Source organism: Canis lupus, chromosome 35 (genome assembly GCF_048164855.1).
Source record: "Canis lupus baileyi chromosome 35, mCanLup2.hap1, whole genome shotgun sequence".
In the NCBI taxonomy this organism is placed as follows: Eukaryota; Metazoa; Chordata; class Mammalia; order Carnivora; family Canidae; genus Canis; species Canis lupus.
This window is the reverse complement of record NC_132872.1, coordinates 5951478-5967514: the sequence shown is the minus strand read 5'-3', so window position 1 is coordinate 5967514 and position 16037 is coordinate 5951478. Positions and strand designations below refer to the sequence as shown.

Sequence of the window (16037 nt, the reverse complement as noted above, 5' to 3'; positions counted from 1 at the left end):
TGTGTGTGTGTGTGTGTGCATGCACATGTGTGGGCACTTGCTCGTGACATCTCTCCCTTTCATAGATAACAGGAACAAGGATCTCTGGAGCTGCCTCTCTCTGGAATGGCCTGAAAGTCCGTTGTGCTGGTCCTTGAGCACAAACTCCTGCCCTGTACTTGGTGTCAGAGTTGCTGTAAAACTGATCCCGTAGCTGCAGCCCCTCATTTTCTGCTCTCGGTTCTCTAGATGCCATTTTCCAACTGCAGCCGAGACTGCCTGGCAGGGACCAGGAAAGGAATCATTGAGGGGGAGCCTACCTGCTGCTTTGAGTGTGTGGAGTGCCCCGACGGGGAGTACAGTGATGAAACAGGTAAGGGAACATGCCCTCATGGACACCACGCAAGGCTTGTCCACTTTAGGGGCTCTGGGGTCAGCAAAGTCCCTGGAAGGGCTAGGCTGAGAAGGTACCTTGCACAATTTCTCATTTAACCAGGTATGTCTGAGAGTCACACTGGGCAGAGCACTGAGGGAGACAGAAAAGAAATATTAGATGTCTTGTAATACTATAAAAGCTTAGACATCTTTCTTTTATTTTGATACCATTCTCCGATATTGTATTCCTTTCCTGAACAGACCAAGTAGCCCTGAACAGACCAAGTTCTGTCTGCTAGACTGCAGAGTTAATAGGTCTGCTGGGTGCCTAGCATCGTATTACTGTCTTTCTTATGCTTTTCCTGTGCCTCAGTTTCTTCACCTATAAAGTGGGAATAATAAACCTATTTTATAGAGTTTGGGGAATTAAATGACTTAATATTGGTATAGCACATGGTAAGTTCTAGATGAATGTTAAATAAAAACCTTACCTGACATATTGGAGGCACTCTGTAAATATTAACTATAATTGTTACTATTGCTAGTATCTCACTTCATTCTCACCACAATGGGATTATTGGCTTCCATTACACAGATGATTGAAACTGAGGCTCAGAGAGGTTAAGGAGCTGACCGAAGTCACACAGCTAGTAAATGGCCAAGCCAGGCTAGCCATCCAAATATCTGACTAAAAGCCCATGCTCCTTTCACTCCCCAAAACTGCATGCTTTTTGGGACAAAGCAGAGACTCGATACATGTCCATTGACCGAATGAGTCAGCAGCCTCCCTCACTGGAAAGCCATGGATGGGGAAGTAAGGAAGGCAGAGGTCATTTGTGTGGGATAGTCCGCCTTGATCTAAGAGGAAGTCTGCTCTGACATGTCCACAAAGGCCATCCCTACATCCAAAATGAGTCAGGCTGAGTGTGAATCACTATGGAAAGTTGATGAGCTATGCTAGAACCCTGCTGTGTAGGCAGCCACCTGTCCAGCACGATTGATCATCCTCTGCTATAAACCATCAGCAAGTAGTGTCAAAGGAAACATGTAGCACCACCCCAACCATTTGCAAAGGAAAAAAAATAACAGAACTATTAAAAATACATGGAATTAAATAAATATATTATTAAACATAAATCAGAATTCAATGTGTTTCTAATGTAAAAATCACAAATTATTTCATCAACAAAGACAGTTTAAAGTGGCTGCATCCGATAACCTGTATACCGTTGCCACCATATTCACACACACAAATTAGAGTCTGTGCCCCACAGTGACTAACTGTTCCCTGGAATAATTTACAGATGCAAGTGCCTGTGACAAGTGCCCCGATGACTTCTGGTCCAATGAAAACCACACTTCGTGCATTGCCAAAGAGATTGAGTTTCTGTCCTGGACAGAGCCCTTTGGGATTGCACTCACCCTCTTTGCTGTGCTGGGCATTTTCCTGACAGCTTTCGTTCTGGGGGTCTTCATCAAGTTCCGTAACACGCCCATCGTCAAGGCCACCAACCGAGAGCTCTCGTACCTCCTCCTCTTCTCCTTGCTGTGCTGCTTCTCCAGCTCCCTGTTCTTCATTGGCGAGCCCCAGGACTGGACCTGCCGCCTGCGCCAGCCGGCCTTTGGCATCAGCTTCGTGCTCTGCATATCATGCATCCTGGTGAAAACCAACCGTGTCCTCCTGGTGTTTGAGGCCAAGATCCCCACAAGCTTCCACCGCAAGTGGTGGGGGCTCAACCTGCAGTTCCTGCTGGTCTTCCTCTGCACCTTCATGCAGATTGTCATCTGTGTGATCTGGCTCTACACGGCGCCTCCCTCCAGCTACCGCAACCATGAGCTGGAGGACGAGATCATCTTCATCACATGCCACGAGGGCTCCCTGATGGCCCTGGGCTTCCTGATTGGCTACACCTGCCTGCTGGCTGCCATCTGCTTCTTCTTTGCCTTCAAGTCCCGGAAGCTGCCGGAGAACTTCAACGAGGCCAAGTTCATCACCTTCAGCATGCTCATCTTCTTCATCGTCTGGATCTCCTTCATTCCAGCCTACGCCAGCACCTACGGCAAGTTTGTCTCTGCCGTGGAAGTGATCGCCATCCTGGCCGCCAGCTTTGGCCTGCTGGCCTGCATCTTCTTCAACAAGGTGTACATCATCCTCTTCAAGCCGTCCCGCAACACCATCGAGGAGGTGCGCTGCAGCACCGCGGCTCACGCTTTCAAGGTCGCGGCCCGCGCCACGCTGCGCCGCAGCAACGTCTCCCGCAAGCGGTCCGGCAGCCTGGGGGGCTCCACGGGCTCCACGCCCTCCTCCTCCATCAGCAGCAAGAGCAACAGTGAAGACCCCTTCCCGCAGCCCGAGAGGCAGAAGCAGCAGCAGCCCCTGGCCCTGACCCAGCGGGAGCAGCAGCCGCCGCAGCCCTTGACCTTGCCGCCGCAGCCGCAGCCCAGGTGCAAGCAGAAGGTCATCTTCGGCAGTGGCACCGTCACCTTCTCGCTGAGCTTTGACGAGCCGCAGAAGAGCGCCGCGGCCCCCCGCAATTCCACGCTGCAGCACTCCCTGGAGGCCCAGCGGAGCCCCGAGCCCCCCGCCAGACCCCAGGCGTTACTGCCGCCGCAGGGCGGAGACACAGACGCGGAGCTGCCGGCCCAGGAGCCGGGCCTGCAGGGCCCCGGGGGTGCGGACCGCCGCCCGGAGATGCGAGACCCCGAAGAGCTGTCCCCAGCCCTGGTGGTGTCCAGCTCACAAAGCTTTGTCATCAGCGGCGGAGGCAGCACGGTCACGGAAAACATACTGCATTCGTAAAAGGGAAGCAGGTGGCCAGTCCAGGGAGGATCCGGAGCGGTTTCCTGGGGTCATGTTCTCTGACAGGGATGAGGAATTGCCCCAGACTCCCTTCTTCTGAGGAAGGGGGGAATTAGACACACCAAACACCTCACTCTTGGTTGCACTGTTTTAAATAACAATGAATTGACTAAAGTTCCCTTTAAAATTTAAAAGAGAAGGAAGAAGAAAAGAAGAAGAAGAAGAAGAAGAAGAAGAAGAAGAAGAAGAAGAAGAAGAAAAGAAGAAGAAGAAGAAGAAGAAGAAGAGAAGAAAGAAAGAAAGAAAAAGAAAGAAAAAGAAAAAAGAAGAGAAGAAAGAAAAAGAAGTAGAAGAAAAAGAAGAAAGAAAAGAAGAAAGAGAAAAGAAAAAGAAGAAGAAAGAAAGAAAAGAAGAAGAAAGAAGAAGAAGAAGAAGAAAGAAGAAGAAGAAGAAGAAGAAGAATCAGAAGAAGAAGAAGAAAGAAGAAGAAGAAGAAGAAGAAAGAAGAAGAAGAAGAGGAAGAAGAAGAAGAAGAAGAAGAAGAAGAAGAAGAAAGAAGAAGAAGAAGAAGAAGAAGAAGAAGAAGAAGAAGAAGAAGAAGAGGAGGAGGAGCCGCCATGTGACTCTGCGGTTGGATATATCAGAGTATGAGATCACCATAACCAGATTTTCCATTCGTGTCCCTGCCCTGTTCTCTTCCTCTGTTCCATCCCGCCCATAGCCCAGAGGTGAAACCAAGGCTGTGTGCCACCCACCGATTCCCTCCTCCTTTTCGTAACACCGAAATGACTGCTCTGAACATTGCCGAAAGCCTGGCCCAGAGACCAAAGTGTGCCGAGTGACAAAGCATCAGACTGGCCACCACTAGGTTGAAGAGTCTGAGAGACAGAACGTCCGCAGTGCTGCCCAGCACCTTGACAATGGGAAGAACTTCAAATGTTCGAAGCCGTAAGGCGAACATGTCCCCTCCTATTTATGAAAACCACAAGATACTTGGTCTCCTACTTGCTGCTGCTATCATGTGACATCTAGAAGGTTAGCATCCCTCCTGTACCAACGCATTTGGTCAAGAATGTAATAATTATGCCATGTTTAGATTCCAGGATCACAAGAATCACCTCAAATTGTTGGGAAGGGACTGCATGAATCCAATGAGCTGTATCTGTAATTAATATTGCTATATGTAGTTTTATCTTTAAGAAAGTGCTTCTGTTATAATAGTTCATGGACAATATAAACTGGAAAAAAATGTCACAGTCTGGTTAATATAAGGCAGTATTATTGAGCTCCTTGCCCGCCCTTGCCCACCCCACCACCCTCACCTCCATGAGCCAAGCCCAGGTGAGTTCCAGGGATCCGGAAGTTGCCCCCCGTCCCTGCCCCCAGGTTCTTCTGAAGCCAGATCCCCACCTGACCCTGTGGAGAATAAGCTCCCAATCATTAGCCCCTACCAATCGCTGGGGTAGGAAAGTATGATTCCAAGGGAGCTCTCACAGGACCCCAGCCTGGCATCGCCCCACTGCCCTCACCAAATGCCACACCTGTAGTCCCTCCAGCGGTGGGAGTCTGCCCATGGAGGTTAAAGTGGTTGAATGGCGTACTTCTGAGCATTCAGGCTCTGGAGCCAGAGAGACCCGGGTTCCAGCCAGTCTCTAACAAGGTGGGTGACCACAGGCCGGGAACCTTAGCATTGATTGCTAAGCCCCAGCTTGTTTGTCTCTAAGAGGTAATAATCACTCTTTCCCCTCAGAGCGCTTATGTGAATTAAACAAGACGATGTATGTAGAGTACTTTAGCGTGGTGCCTAGCACATAGAAAACAATAAATATTAGTTAATATTATTACTGATATTGCCATTTTTTTCACTTGCTTAGAATATAAAACAAAGCTTCCGTGTTTGCCATTCAGATTTTAACGATAAGCCCACTGATGACAAAAACTTGCTTCATAATAACCCCAAGAACTCTGGGACCCGGTTCAAGAGGTCAGTCCCAGTAAGGCTGGCTCTTGGTGACAAAGCCAAAAAGTCAATCAGACCCCCGGAGTCCCCATGCTCTGCTTCTATGGTTCCAGCACCAAGGAAAGAATGTCACCAGTCTGGCAATAATTTCTCGTGTCACTCTAAATGCCGCTCTTAAGCAAAGTCAAAATATAGCAATTAAATCTGTGTGAGGCCTCAACTTTCCAGCTCTTGATGACTTCTTCCTCTGACCACTTTCTTCCAAAGAGCTGCCTCCCCTTCCGTGATTTTTTTTTTTAAGCAATTTGTTGACGTGATTGTTGTTAATCTGGAGGAAGAGGCATTCAAGGACACCTAAGGTTGCTAATTAGCTGGGTACGTTACTGCGAGACACAGAGGAGGCCTCACACAGGAAGTCACTGGTAAGGCCTCCGCTCCTCAAGCCAAGAAGGGTACCAGCCGCGGGCCCTGCCTGCTGCTCTTGCCCTGGTCATGCCTCTGAGCAAGGCTCAGAGCTGAATGAAGAATTATATTTAACATTTTACTTCACCTTAAAACAAAAAAAAAAAAAAAAAAGAAAAGAATTGGAAGTTGAAAAGTTTGACAGCTTGGTTTTTATGTGTCAAAATAGCCACGTAGCAAGACAGTTACTTTGCTGTGTACCATGTTACACGCTCGCTCGTCCTTCAACATGCAGCTCACCCAGTTGCTGATCCAGAGGAGGCTCCTCAAGGAAAACATGCAACATTACACTAAGCCCCATTTCGCCAAGTGCTTACAAATAAAGTAGCATTTCCCAATATTCTTGTCAGAACGGTGGGCTCAACATCATTGCCCTCATCTACATGTTACAGGCACAACTCTCAGACAAAATCAGGGGTGTAATACACGAACTTTATTTTTCTGTAACCACCTAGTTTCTATCTCAAATTCCCATTCAGCCTAGTGACAGAAAATTCATCTTCATTAAATTGGGGTTTTCCCAGTAACTTCAGAGTTTTCTGAACTGATTCAGATTTCTGGGGGTCAGCTCAGAGGTTTCTTCCCTCCCCCTCTTCCATGAGGACTTTTAGTGAAAACGGAGGTGACGTTCCTCAAATATCAACAACCCCTACTCTCGTCTCTGAGAACATCCTTATCCGGCCCTCAGTAACTTTTATGCCTCCACACTGGCACCCTCTGAGGCTTCGCATCCCCACATGGTATCCAATCATGGGATCCACAGTGATTTTCAGTGCTACATTTTCAGTGATTTTCACAGCTGTATTGCTTTGTCCCAACTGCTAGGCTCTTCCCAGGCCTGCCATCTTTCTCATGAGTGGAGGACACTGGGGCCTGGAAATTGCTGGAACAGGCCCCTCCCTCCCTCCTGGCCTCCACCTCATTGCTGCCTCCCCATGCTGGTATGGAGAGTTCACGGAGACTAGGTTTCACAGGCGCCAGAGGGAAAACAGAGCACGAGTCTCCCAATCTGCATAGACATTTGTTGAGGGCTGAGTAACAGTCCCCCAAAGATGCCCGCATCCTAATCTCCAGAACCTATGATGATAAATTATGTGGCAAGAGTGAATTAAGGTTGCGGATGGGATTAAGGGATTAATTAGCTGATGTTGACAGGGAGGATTATTTTGAACTATCCATTTGGGCCTAAGGTAATCACCAGCTCCTGGAAAGTGGAAGAGGAAGAAGGCAGAGAATCAGTGTCAGAATATTGTGATGTGAGAAAGGCTCCACAGATCATTGCTGCTTTTGCATATGGAAGGGAACCAGGAGCCAAGAGACACAGGCAGCTTCTAGAAGCCAGAGGAGGCAAGAAAACCAATTCTCCCCACAACTTCCAGAAGGAACCAGCTCTATCAAAACTTTGATTTTAGCCCACTGAGAGCTTTTTTGGAGCATTGGTCTCCAGAACTCTAATAAATTTATGTTGTTTTAAGCCACTGAGTTTATGGTACTGTTTCAGAAAAAATGGGAAACTAATACATTTTTACTATCTTCCCTTTGCTGAGCTTTTTCAGCTCAGGGACAGGCCAGCCCCTTTCTCAGAGATCCATCTGCTCTTACTCTACTGCTCTCGCCACCAACTAGCTCTGTCTCTCTCCTCCCAAAAGAAAGTTCTGACCTATATTCTATTCCTTCAAATCTATTTGGGGAAGTATAAACTTTGTGTTCTTAGTCTTTCTGGGTTTCAGTTTTAGATAACAGCCATTTGCTCTCAATCTATTATCTGTTAGTAGCAGAAATCTAAAAAAAAAAAAAACACAAGCTTCAACAAATGAGGGTTTATTTTCTTTCTTGTGTAAGATAGTCAGGAGGTTTTTATTTTTAAGATTTTTAGAATCCAATGGCAATGGGAAACTGTTTATCTTTCTTTTGAAAATAAAAATGAATTATATAGTTATGAAGGATTTTCACCCAAATGAAAAAGTTTGCCAGAAAATTTTAAGAATTTACATTAGAACTTTACAGGTAACGAAAAGCATGTAACATTATCATTCTGAAAGTCCCTGTGATCACTAAAGGTTGTCTAACTGCATTAGTTTCAATTCTGGGGAAATCAGGGTTCCCTCCATTTTTCTCCTTAAAGGTCCACTTATCGGCAGCGTAATTTCTCCTTCGGGCCCGGCTAAAGTCATAAAAGCTGTGGGCTAGCCTTGCACGGAGCCAGTTTTCCTCTGCTGTCTCCTGCATTTGAACACATCTGGGCTAGCAGAGCAACAGAACGTTAGGGAGGGGAGCTGATTAACCCCTGCTCTGAGCCTGGATGGTCACTTCAGGCGTCCACTGGAGACAAAGGTGTATCTTGAAGGTGGTGGAATTGGGGTAGGTGGAAGAAAGTTGTTGTAATGAGATCATCGGTGTCCAGGAAACCCTGGCTTTCCTGTCCTGGATCATGGGGAAATTCTAGCAGTTGAGTGAGAACTTTGCTATCATGCAAGGAGTGAGGTAGGGGTCAGGGATACAACAAGTATAGGGGAGGATGAGTCATGGGAACAAAGGTGCGTTTCAAAGACAGGGAGAAGAGTTTTAGCCTTGAGGGGAGCTGCTCAGCGAGTATATAAGAAGTAGAGACCTACTAGAAGAAGCCAAGTGGGGGCAAGAGACTGTGCAGAACCAGCATGAAGGTGTATTTAGGGACTAGCAGGACAACTGTGACCCGGGCATCAAGTCGACAAGGAGGACCACCTCCTCTGCTTGGAATGACCACCACATCTGTCCCCTCCCTGAATCCTGCACAAGAATGGGGGGAGTTTGGAGTAGAGGTAGGCCTACCTGTTTATGCCAAAAGCTGGATTAGAGGAAGTGGGTGGGGAAGCCATAGAAATTATCACCAGCTGTTCCCTCTGAAATTGGGGCACTAGCTATGTGAATAACTAGCTAGAGCAGGAGGCTAGAAACCATAAAACAATTAACCCTAGGACAGAGTTCCCAACACTTGAAGTGCAAATGTTTGTGGGTGTAATGGAAATAGGTAAGAGATCAAAGCCCAAGAATAACCCTCAGGGTCAGTACAGGACTTGATCCCTGACTAAAGTGTCAGGCGATGTTTTTGGAAGAATGTGTTGCTCTTCTTCACATCAACCCAAAGATGTGGTTATTGCTCAAAACCTCCCAATTTTCTTTAAATGTTTTATTTCTATCTGACCTGTGAAAAATTCCAATAATAGACATTGCTGCTTGGTGGTGGACTAATCATTTTTACCTCCTTAGAATTATCTATAGTTCCCAAATTTTGTACATTAAGCACAAAATTATATCAGAAAAATTAAGAAAAGAATTTTGAATTGCCATGAGTGAAGTTTTAAACAGACAAGCAAACTATATTAGTTGGGAATCACCCAGTTAGGTCAGTTGCCACTCCTTTAAAGTTTTGCTAGAGCTATAATTGGTTCCAGGAATCTTAGGGTCTATTTTTTACTGTTAGTCATGAATAACAGATAAACTATATGTCCTTAGGTGAGGTAGTTAGTGTCCAAACTCATTTGTCTCCGTTTCTGATGTAAAGAGGTACATATTACCTGCCATAATTAGTTATTTGGCAAATAAAATAACGGATGTAAAAGTATCCTCCTTCGAGAGTATGGGGAAGATATAGAAAATCATTAAAACCACAGATCAGGGCAGCCCAGGTGGCTCAGCAGTTTAGTGCCTGCCTATGAATAAATAAATTAATTTAAAAAATAAATAACTAAAACCACAGATGACTAAAAGTTTGGAGGTTTTGCTTTTAGAATCTCAAGAAGTATCATAGAATTCAATAATTCTATCCAGTTTCCTATTTGAAGACCAAAAAATTCATTCTAGCTGGTTTAAACAACAACAGATTTGTTATAGGGTGTTGAGATGCATATAAATATATGATAACCCAAGCCAGGATGCTACAATCAGGAACAAGGCAGCTAGGAGAAATATCCAATCCCTCCCTGGGGTTCTTCTGGCAGAAACTTCACTACTTCCCCTGCCTTCCATTTATACCCATGGCACAGGGAACTGAACACAGGACCCTTCACTGTAACTGGAGGAACCAAACCCTTCTGCCACTGTGCTAGGCCCCATTCACACCAACCTTCCAGGCCTCCCACTGGCTGCGTGCAACCCCAAGCTGCAAGGGAGTGTGGTAATGTGGCTTTTGCTGTTCAGCCTCTACGGTATAGGGAGACGTGGTAGAAAGAGGTCTGGGGTGGGGGGTGGGGAGGAATCACCGAATAGGGATCCCTGGGTGGCTCAGAGGTTTGGCGCCTGCCTTCGGCCCAGGGCGTGATCCTGGATTCCCCAGATGGAGTCTCCTACAGGGAGCCTGCTTCTCCCTCTGCCTGTGTCTCTGCCTCTCTCTCTCTCTCTCTCTCTCTCTCTCTGTCTCTCTCTCTCTCTGTGTCTCTCATTAATAAATAAATAAAATCTTAAAAAAAAAAAGAGGTCACAGTGGACGATGGACAAGCCAATCTGCAGTACACAATGCCCACAATCAAAACATTTTAAAGATCAAACACAGAATGAAAAACACATTCTCCTAACAAAAGGTAAGAAAAGTAGAATTCCCTTTCATCTTAACAGCTGTAATAGATAAGAAAGTACCATCCTGAAAACAGAGCTGCCATTAGAGCCTGCAAGAGATAAGAGAGAGCACACAGGAGCAGGGACTTCAGGCAGTGAAACTGGAGGGGATGGGATGATGGGAATTATGTGCCTGATTATAAGCCCATTAGTACTACTTGGTTTTTTAAATGACAGGCATATTTTGTGTGTATCTGTGTCTGTTCAATAGCCTGGAGAAAAATACATGATCATTAAATAGTGATTGTGTCTGAGTGTTAGAATCGTGAGTGATTTTATTTTCTGTTTAATATTTATCTGAGTTTTCCCCGTAATTTCTTTCCAAGGGCATGGTTTATAGTAAAACAAGAAAAAAACTGTTCTTGGATTATCAGATGTGATAATGGTCATGTCTTATGGTCATATTTTTTGTTTGGTTGGATGGGGTGTTTTCATTTTTGTTTTTTTAGTTTTTATTTAGAAATAATTTCAGGGGATCCCTGGGTGGCGCAGCGGTTTGGCGCCTGCCTTTGGCCCAGGGCGCGATCCCGGAGACCCGGGATCGAATCCCACATCGGGCTCCTGGTGCATGGAGCCTGCTTCTCCCTCTGCCTGTGTCTCTGCCTCTCTCTCTCTCTCCTCTCTGTGCATTCTCATAAATAAATAAATAAAATCTTAAAAAAAAAAGAAATAATTTCAAACTTATAGAAAATTTGTAAAAATAAGTCATACAAAGACCACATATATCCCTTCTACCCAAATTCACTGACGGTCAACATTTTATTCTATTGGCTTTGCCATATGCACTGTGATCATCTAATAAGATGTGATGTAGAGTGAAGTATTTATGAGTGAAATCATATGATGTCTGGGATTTGCTTTAAAATGTTACAATGTGGGATCCCTGGGTGGCGCAGCGGTTTAGCGCCTGCCTTTGGCCCAGGGCGCGATCCTGGAGACCCGGGATCGAATCCCACGTCGGGCTCCCGGTGCATGGAGCCTGCTTCTCCCTCTGCCTGTGTCTCTGCCTCTCTCTCTCTCTCTCTCTGTGACTATCATAAATAAAATTAAAAAAATAAAAAATAAAAAATAAAAAAAAATGTTACAATGTGTTGGGGCGCCGGGGTGGTGCAGTCCGTTAAGCATCTGACTCTTGGATTCGGCTCAGGTTGTGATCTCAGGGGTCATTAGATCAAGCCCCTGCACAGGGCTCGGCACTCAGCACAAAGTCTGCTCAAAACTCTCTCTCTTCCCGTCCTCCTCTGCCCACCCGCCCCCCATACTCGTGCGTGCTCTGTCTCTCCAAAGCAAATAAATAAATCTTTAAAAATAAATAAATAAAATAAAATATCACAATGCGGGGGGAAAATAAGTATATAGGGAGATAAGAAAAGAAAGAGCAACAGAAAGTTAATGGTTGGTGAAGCAGATAATGAGTACATGGGGCTCCATATTTCTACTCCTTCTATTTTTGTAAGTTTTTTAAATTTTCCATAATAGAAAATGTTTAAAAATTAGCCAAGAAAATAAGAAAGAATTGATCAGCTAAAAAAAAAAAAAAAAAAATCACACAATAGAATTTCGGTGATTTGACTGGCCCCAAGTTGTCATAAAAGAAGTCAGTCCATCAAACACTCAAACAAAGAGAACCTGAAAGTCTGCCAAGCAGCCAAAATTTTAGTAAAAAGCAAAAATATTTAAATAAAATTCAGACCTTTACAACAAAGTTCAAAAAGTAATTCCTTAAAGCATATCAGCAAGGCCTTCTTGGATGTTGGCCAATCCCCTGGATCTTCTGAGGTCCTCTCTTAGATACACTAACTTCAGGCTGGTTCATTTTCTGGATTGTCCTTTGGCAAAAAGTTTAAAAGTCTTTTAAGAGATCCTTCTCAGCCTCTGTGCCAGTAATTTCTCTTTTATGTATATATTCCCAAGGAAATAATCCAACAGGAAACAGTGAATTAGCAGCAACATGTTCCAGCTACGTGAGAACCCACCTGAGCCACATGCCCGAAGCCTGCACCCAAGAGAGCACTCACACACTGCTGATGTTCTGTGGTACAAACAGGAAAGAATCCAGATGCCCCACATCCAGGCCATGGTTAAGGAAATTATACTATAATCCCATTGCAGGAGGGCCCATGAACAACAGCTATGACAAGCGTGTGCACTATATCAAGACATGTCATCAAGTTTAGAAGTAACGTTAAGGGGGAGAGCAGGACACAGAATACTGCACAGAATAATACAAATGAAGTTTCATTGAAAAGGAAGAAGAGAAAATACAGGAAAGGAAAATATTGTCTGTTTGCTTCTTTCTTTTGCAATGTTATAAAATATCGTTGAAATAAGGGAGGGTGGAAGAGAGGGAAGGAGGAACAGACAAAGAAACAGCCTTCTCTGTGGTATTTTAGCTACGATGTAAGGGCTAATAAAGCCAAGACTATAGTGGACAGTAGGTTAGAAGAAATCACTTATGGGCTCTTGAGCTAAATCCATCATTTTGGATAAGATATGGAGAGTGTTAATCCATTTCCCTATACCCTGGCCAATATTACGTGACCTTAAATGAGGTAGAAGGTTGGGGCGCCTGCCTGGCTAGGTCAGTTAAGCATCAGACTCTTGATTTTGGCTCAGGTCATGATCTCAGGGTTGTGGGGTTGAGCCCTGAGTGGAGCCTGGGATGGAGCCTCAAGGAGTCTGCTGGGGATTCTCTTTCTCCTGCACCTCCTGCTTATGTCCTCTCTCTCTAAAGACAAATAAATAAATCTTTAAAAAGAAAAGAAAAGAAAAGAAAAAAACTTAAAAAATAAGGTGGAAGGTAAAACATTCAAAGAATAATTTGAATAATTTTAAAACACACTTCCTTTGTTATACAGGTGTGGTAAGTAAACTTTAACCAAAATATAAAACAAATAGAGTATTATTAGTGTCCCCCAATCTCTTTTGACCTTTCCCCTCTCCCCTAGCCTACTAAGGCACCAGACATCTATGTCCTAAACTTTCACAACTGCAATAATCATATTAAAAAAAGCAAACTCGGGGATCCCTGGGTGGCGCAGCGGTTTGGCGCCTGCCTTTGGCCCAGGGCGCGATCCTGGAGACCCGGGATCGAATCCCACGTCAGGCTCCCGGTGCATGGGGCCTGCTTCTCCCTCTGCCTGTGTCTCTGCCTCTCTCTCTCTCTCTCTCTCTCTGTGACTATCATAAATAAATAAAAATTAAAAAATATAAAAAATAAAAAAGCAAACTCATGGGATATAATCCTAAAGGAACTTTATTTTTGTTTCCCTTCCACCTAAATCTGTTCCATGGGGTTAGTTCTCTTTTCCCTAAGTAAAAACTTAGGTACGATTTTTCTGGTAACTGTTAAGTGATAACGAGTTCCTAATCAGTAATTCAAATGTCTGGTTTCTTGTTACAAACTCTTGGTTTAATTTAGTCCCCCTCCCTTTCCCTCAGCTCAGGCCTCCTGTCAAAGAGGGGAGCCATTAGTCAGGAAAGGGGCTATGGTCAGCCATTTCTCTATTTTTCACACAGGTGCTATGCCCTCTCCTCCTTACACATCTGGCTAAACTCCTCACGGGGCACAGAGGGAAAGAAAAAGGAAACTGGGCCTGAAAGTCCCCATACTGACTGGTACCAGCAGGTGCTTACAGATTACTCTTGCTCATGAGTATTTCCATGTGTTCCTTTGAGACCCCCTCCATTGCTGGGGACCTATTTCCAGCAGGTTCCTTAATGTGGGTGATGCACATTCTGCAGTATCTCTACTTTCTCTGTTTGCTCATGCAGGAGGCCCGCTTAGTCAGGGTCTAAGAACACGCTGAAGAATAAGCTCCAAGTTCCCATCGCCCTGAGGTTCCCACCCAAGTAGCAATGGCCACTGGGCAGGGCAAATAACATAATGTGGATACACAAAAACACTAGTTTACTCCCCCTGACACAACCACTTTCATGGGACTTTCAACATAGCTGAGGTTCCCGAGATGTTCTTGAGCTCACAGGTTTATATAATCACTGTTATTTGGAATCCAAGACCATGTCCTCAAAATCACTTCCTTGGTTTACTGCACAAACCCCTCCCAAACTTCTTCCAGATATTTCTCAAGGTGGAGGTTGTGGATTTTCCCATTATAATATCATTAACTTGCAGAGTAGCCCTCATAATCAGGGCACCCAAAAGTAGAGATTTTAACTTAAATTGAAGCCTCTGGTTCAACTCCAGATATTTTCTCAGCTCGACAAACTGTTGTCTACCCAAGATTCTATAGTTTCTTCCTTCTTATTTTGCCTTCCTGCCCCCAAAATCCACGACCTTAAAACATTGCACTCTACTAACTAAAAACCTTATCATTTTCCTTTCCCTAGATTTCCCTACCTGACCAATAATATCCAACAATTTTTATTTGCCATTTCAGAAAAACCCCATTAACATTAGTGGGACAGATTTTATTGCATTTAATGAGGCATCAATTTGTCTCGTTTTTCTTAAGTCTGAGAAAAATATTTGAGCCAGAAACAAAACTTCTATTGTATTAGCAGTTATAAAAATTATCATAACAAGAGGTCAGCACCCAGAAGGCCCTGTGGATGCTAAGTGGCCCTAGACCACACACCAGAACTTCACCTCTTGGTCAAGTATTAAGTCTTGACACAACATGAGCCTGGATGTCAATAGCATCAGTTCTGACTTGAACAGATAACCCAGAAGGAGGTATGTGTGACCCACCTACATTTATGGATTTGTTCACCATAACTGGAAGTGACAGGAGAAGAAACCTAGAATTTAAGAGGTTGAGTCGAAGTGAATTACAAGATTGGAGCCATTTAGATGCTTCAATTATAGTCAAGGAAAACACTTACTTCCTTATCAAAATAAAACTAGCAAATGAAACTATCTGACTTCAGTTATACCAGAGTTCATCAAAGGGCCACCTTTTACTGAATTCCAATGCAAAATAAACATATAAGTTTGCAGGGTATTGAAAAGATTCTTGAGAGTAACTTATAAATCCTTGTTGAGTCACCTCCTATCATAGGCAGCAGAGTGGTCCCAAACAATGTTTCAACCTACACCCTGGAACCTCTGAATGTTATGTACATGGCAAGAACGAATTAGGCTATATGGAACTAAGATTCTGATTAGCTGAAATAGGAAGAATATCCTAGATTATGTTCAGGTGGGCCCAGTGTAATCACAGTAGTTTTTTAAGTGGAAGAGGGAAGCAGGAAAGTCATGGTTAGGGTCAGAGAGAGACCTAAAGATGTTACACTGCTGACTTTGAAGATTAAGGAAGTGGCCATAAGCCAAGGCATCGCCTAGAGAAGCTGGAAAAAGTGAGGAACAAAGTTTCCCTTAGTCTTCAGAAAGGAATACAGCCCTGCTGCCAACACCTTGATTTTAACCAAGACCCTTTTGGACTTCTGATCTCCAGAACTATAACAAATCTGCACCCTTTTAAGCCACCATATTTGTGGCAACTTGTAACAGCAGCAATAGAAATCTATTATACCCTTCCTAATGTGTCGGTTGGGGTGGGCTTTCCTGCTCTGGCACTCTCTGGTTGCAAGTCTTCCAGAACTATAAAAGAGGGAGTAAAAACATTTGGTGGCTTCAAACCACTGCAACTTCTGAAACTTTCACATGATAATAAGGAATTGATTGTCATCAAATTAATTTGACTATATACTCTTAGAGTCAAGTGACACTATAAGGAGAAGTCAGACAAATCCAAAATATTGGACATTCTATAAGACAACCATACTGGTCTCTTCAAAAAGTCAGTACCATGGGATGCCTGGGTGGCTCAGTGGTTAAGTGTCTGCCTTTGGCTCAGGGCGTGATCCTGGAGTCCCAGGATCGAGTCCCACATCGGGCTCCCTGCA

At 44.4% G+C, this 16037-nt stretch overlaps 1 protein-coding gene across 9 annotated transcripts in view; it reads left to right on the top strand.

The window, feature by feature from the left end:
* Nucleotides 1-3407, top strand: part of CASR (calcium sensing receptor) — a 91948-nt gene extending 88541 nt beyond the window's left edge. For all 9 annotated transcript variants that reach the window (XM_072812270.1, XM_072812265.1, XM_072812261.1 and 6 more), the window contains 2 exons: nt 229-352; nt 1659-3407. In XM_072812270.1, coding sequence (XP_072668371.1) covers nt 229-352; nt 1659-3154 — 1620 coding nt within the window. In that variant the 3' untranslated portion in view covers nt 3155-3407. The remainder of the gene's footprint in view (nt 1-228; nt 353-1658) is intronic.
* The last annotated feature ends 12630 nt before the right edge of the window (nt 3408-16037 follow it).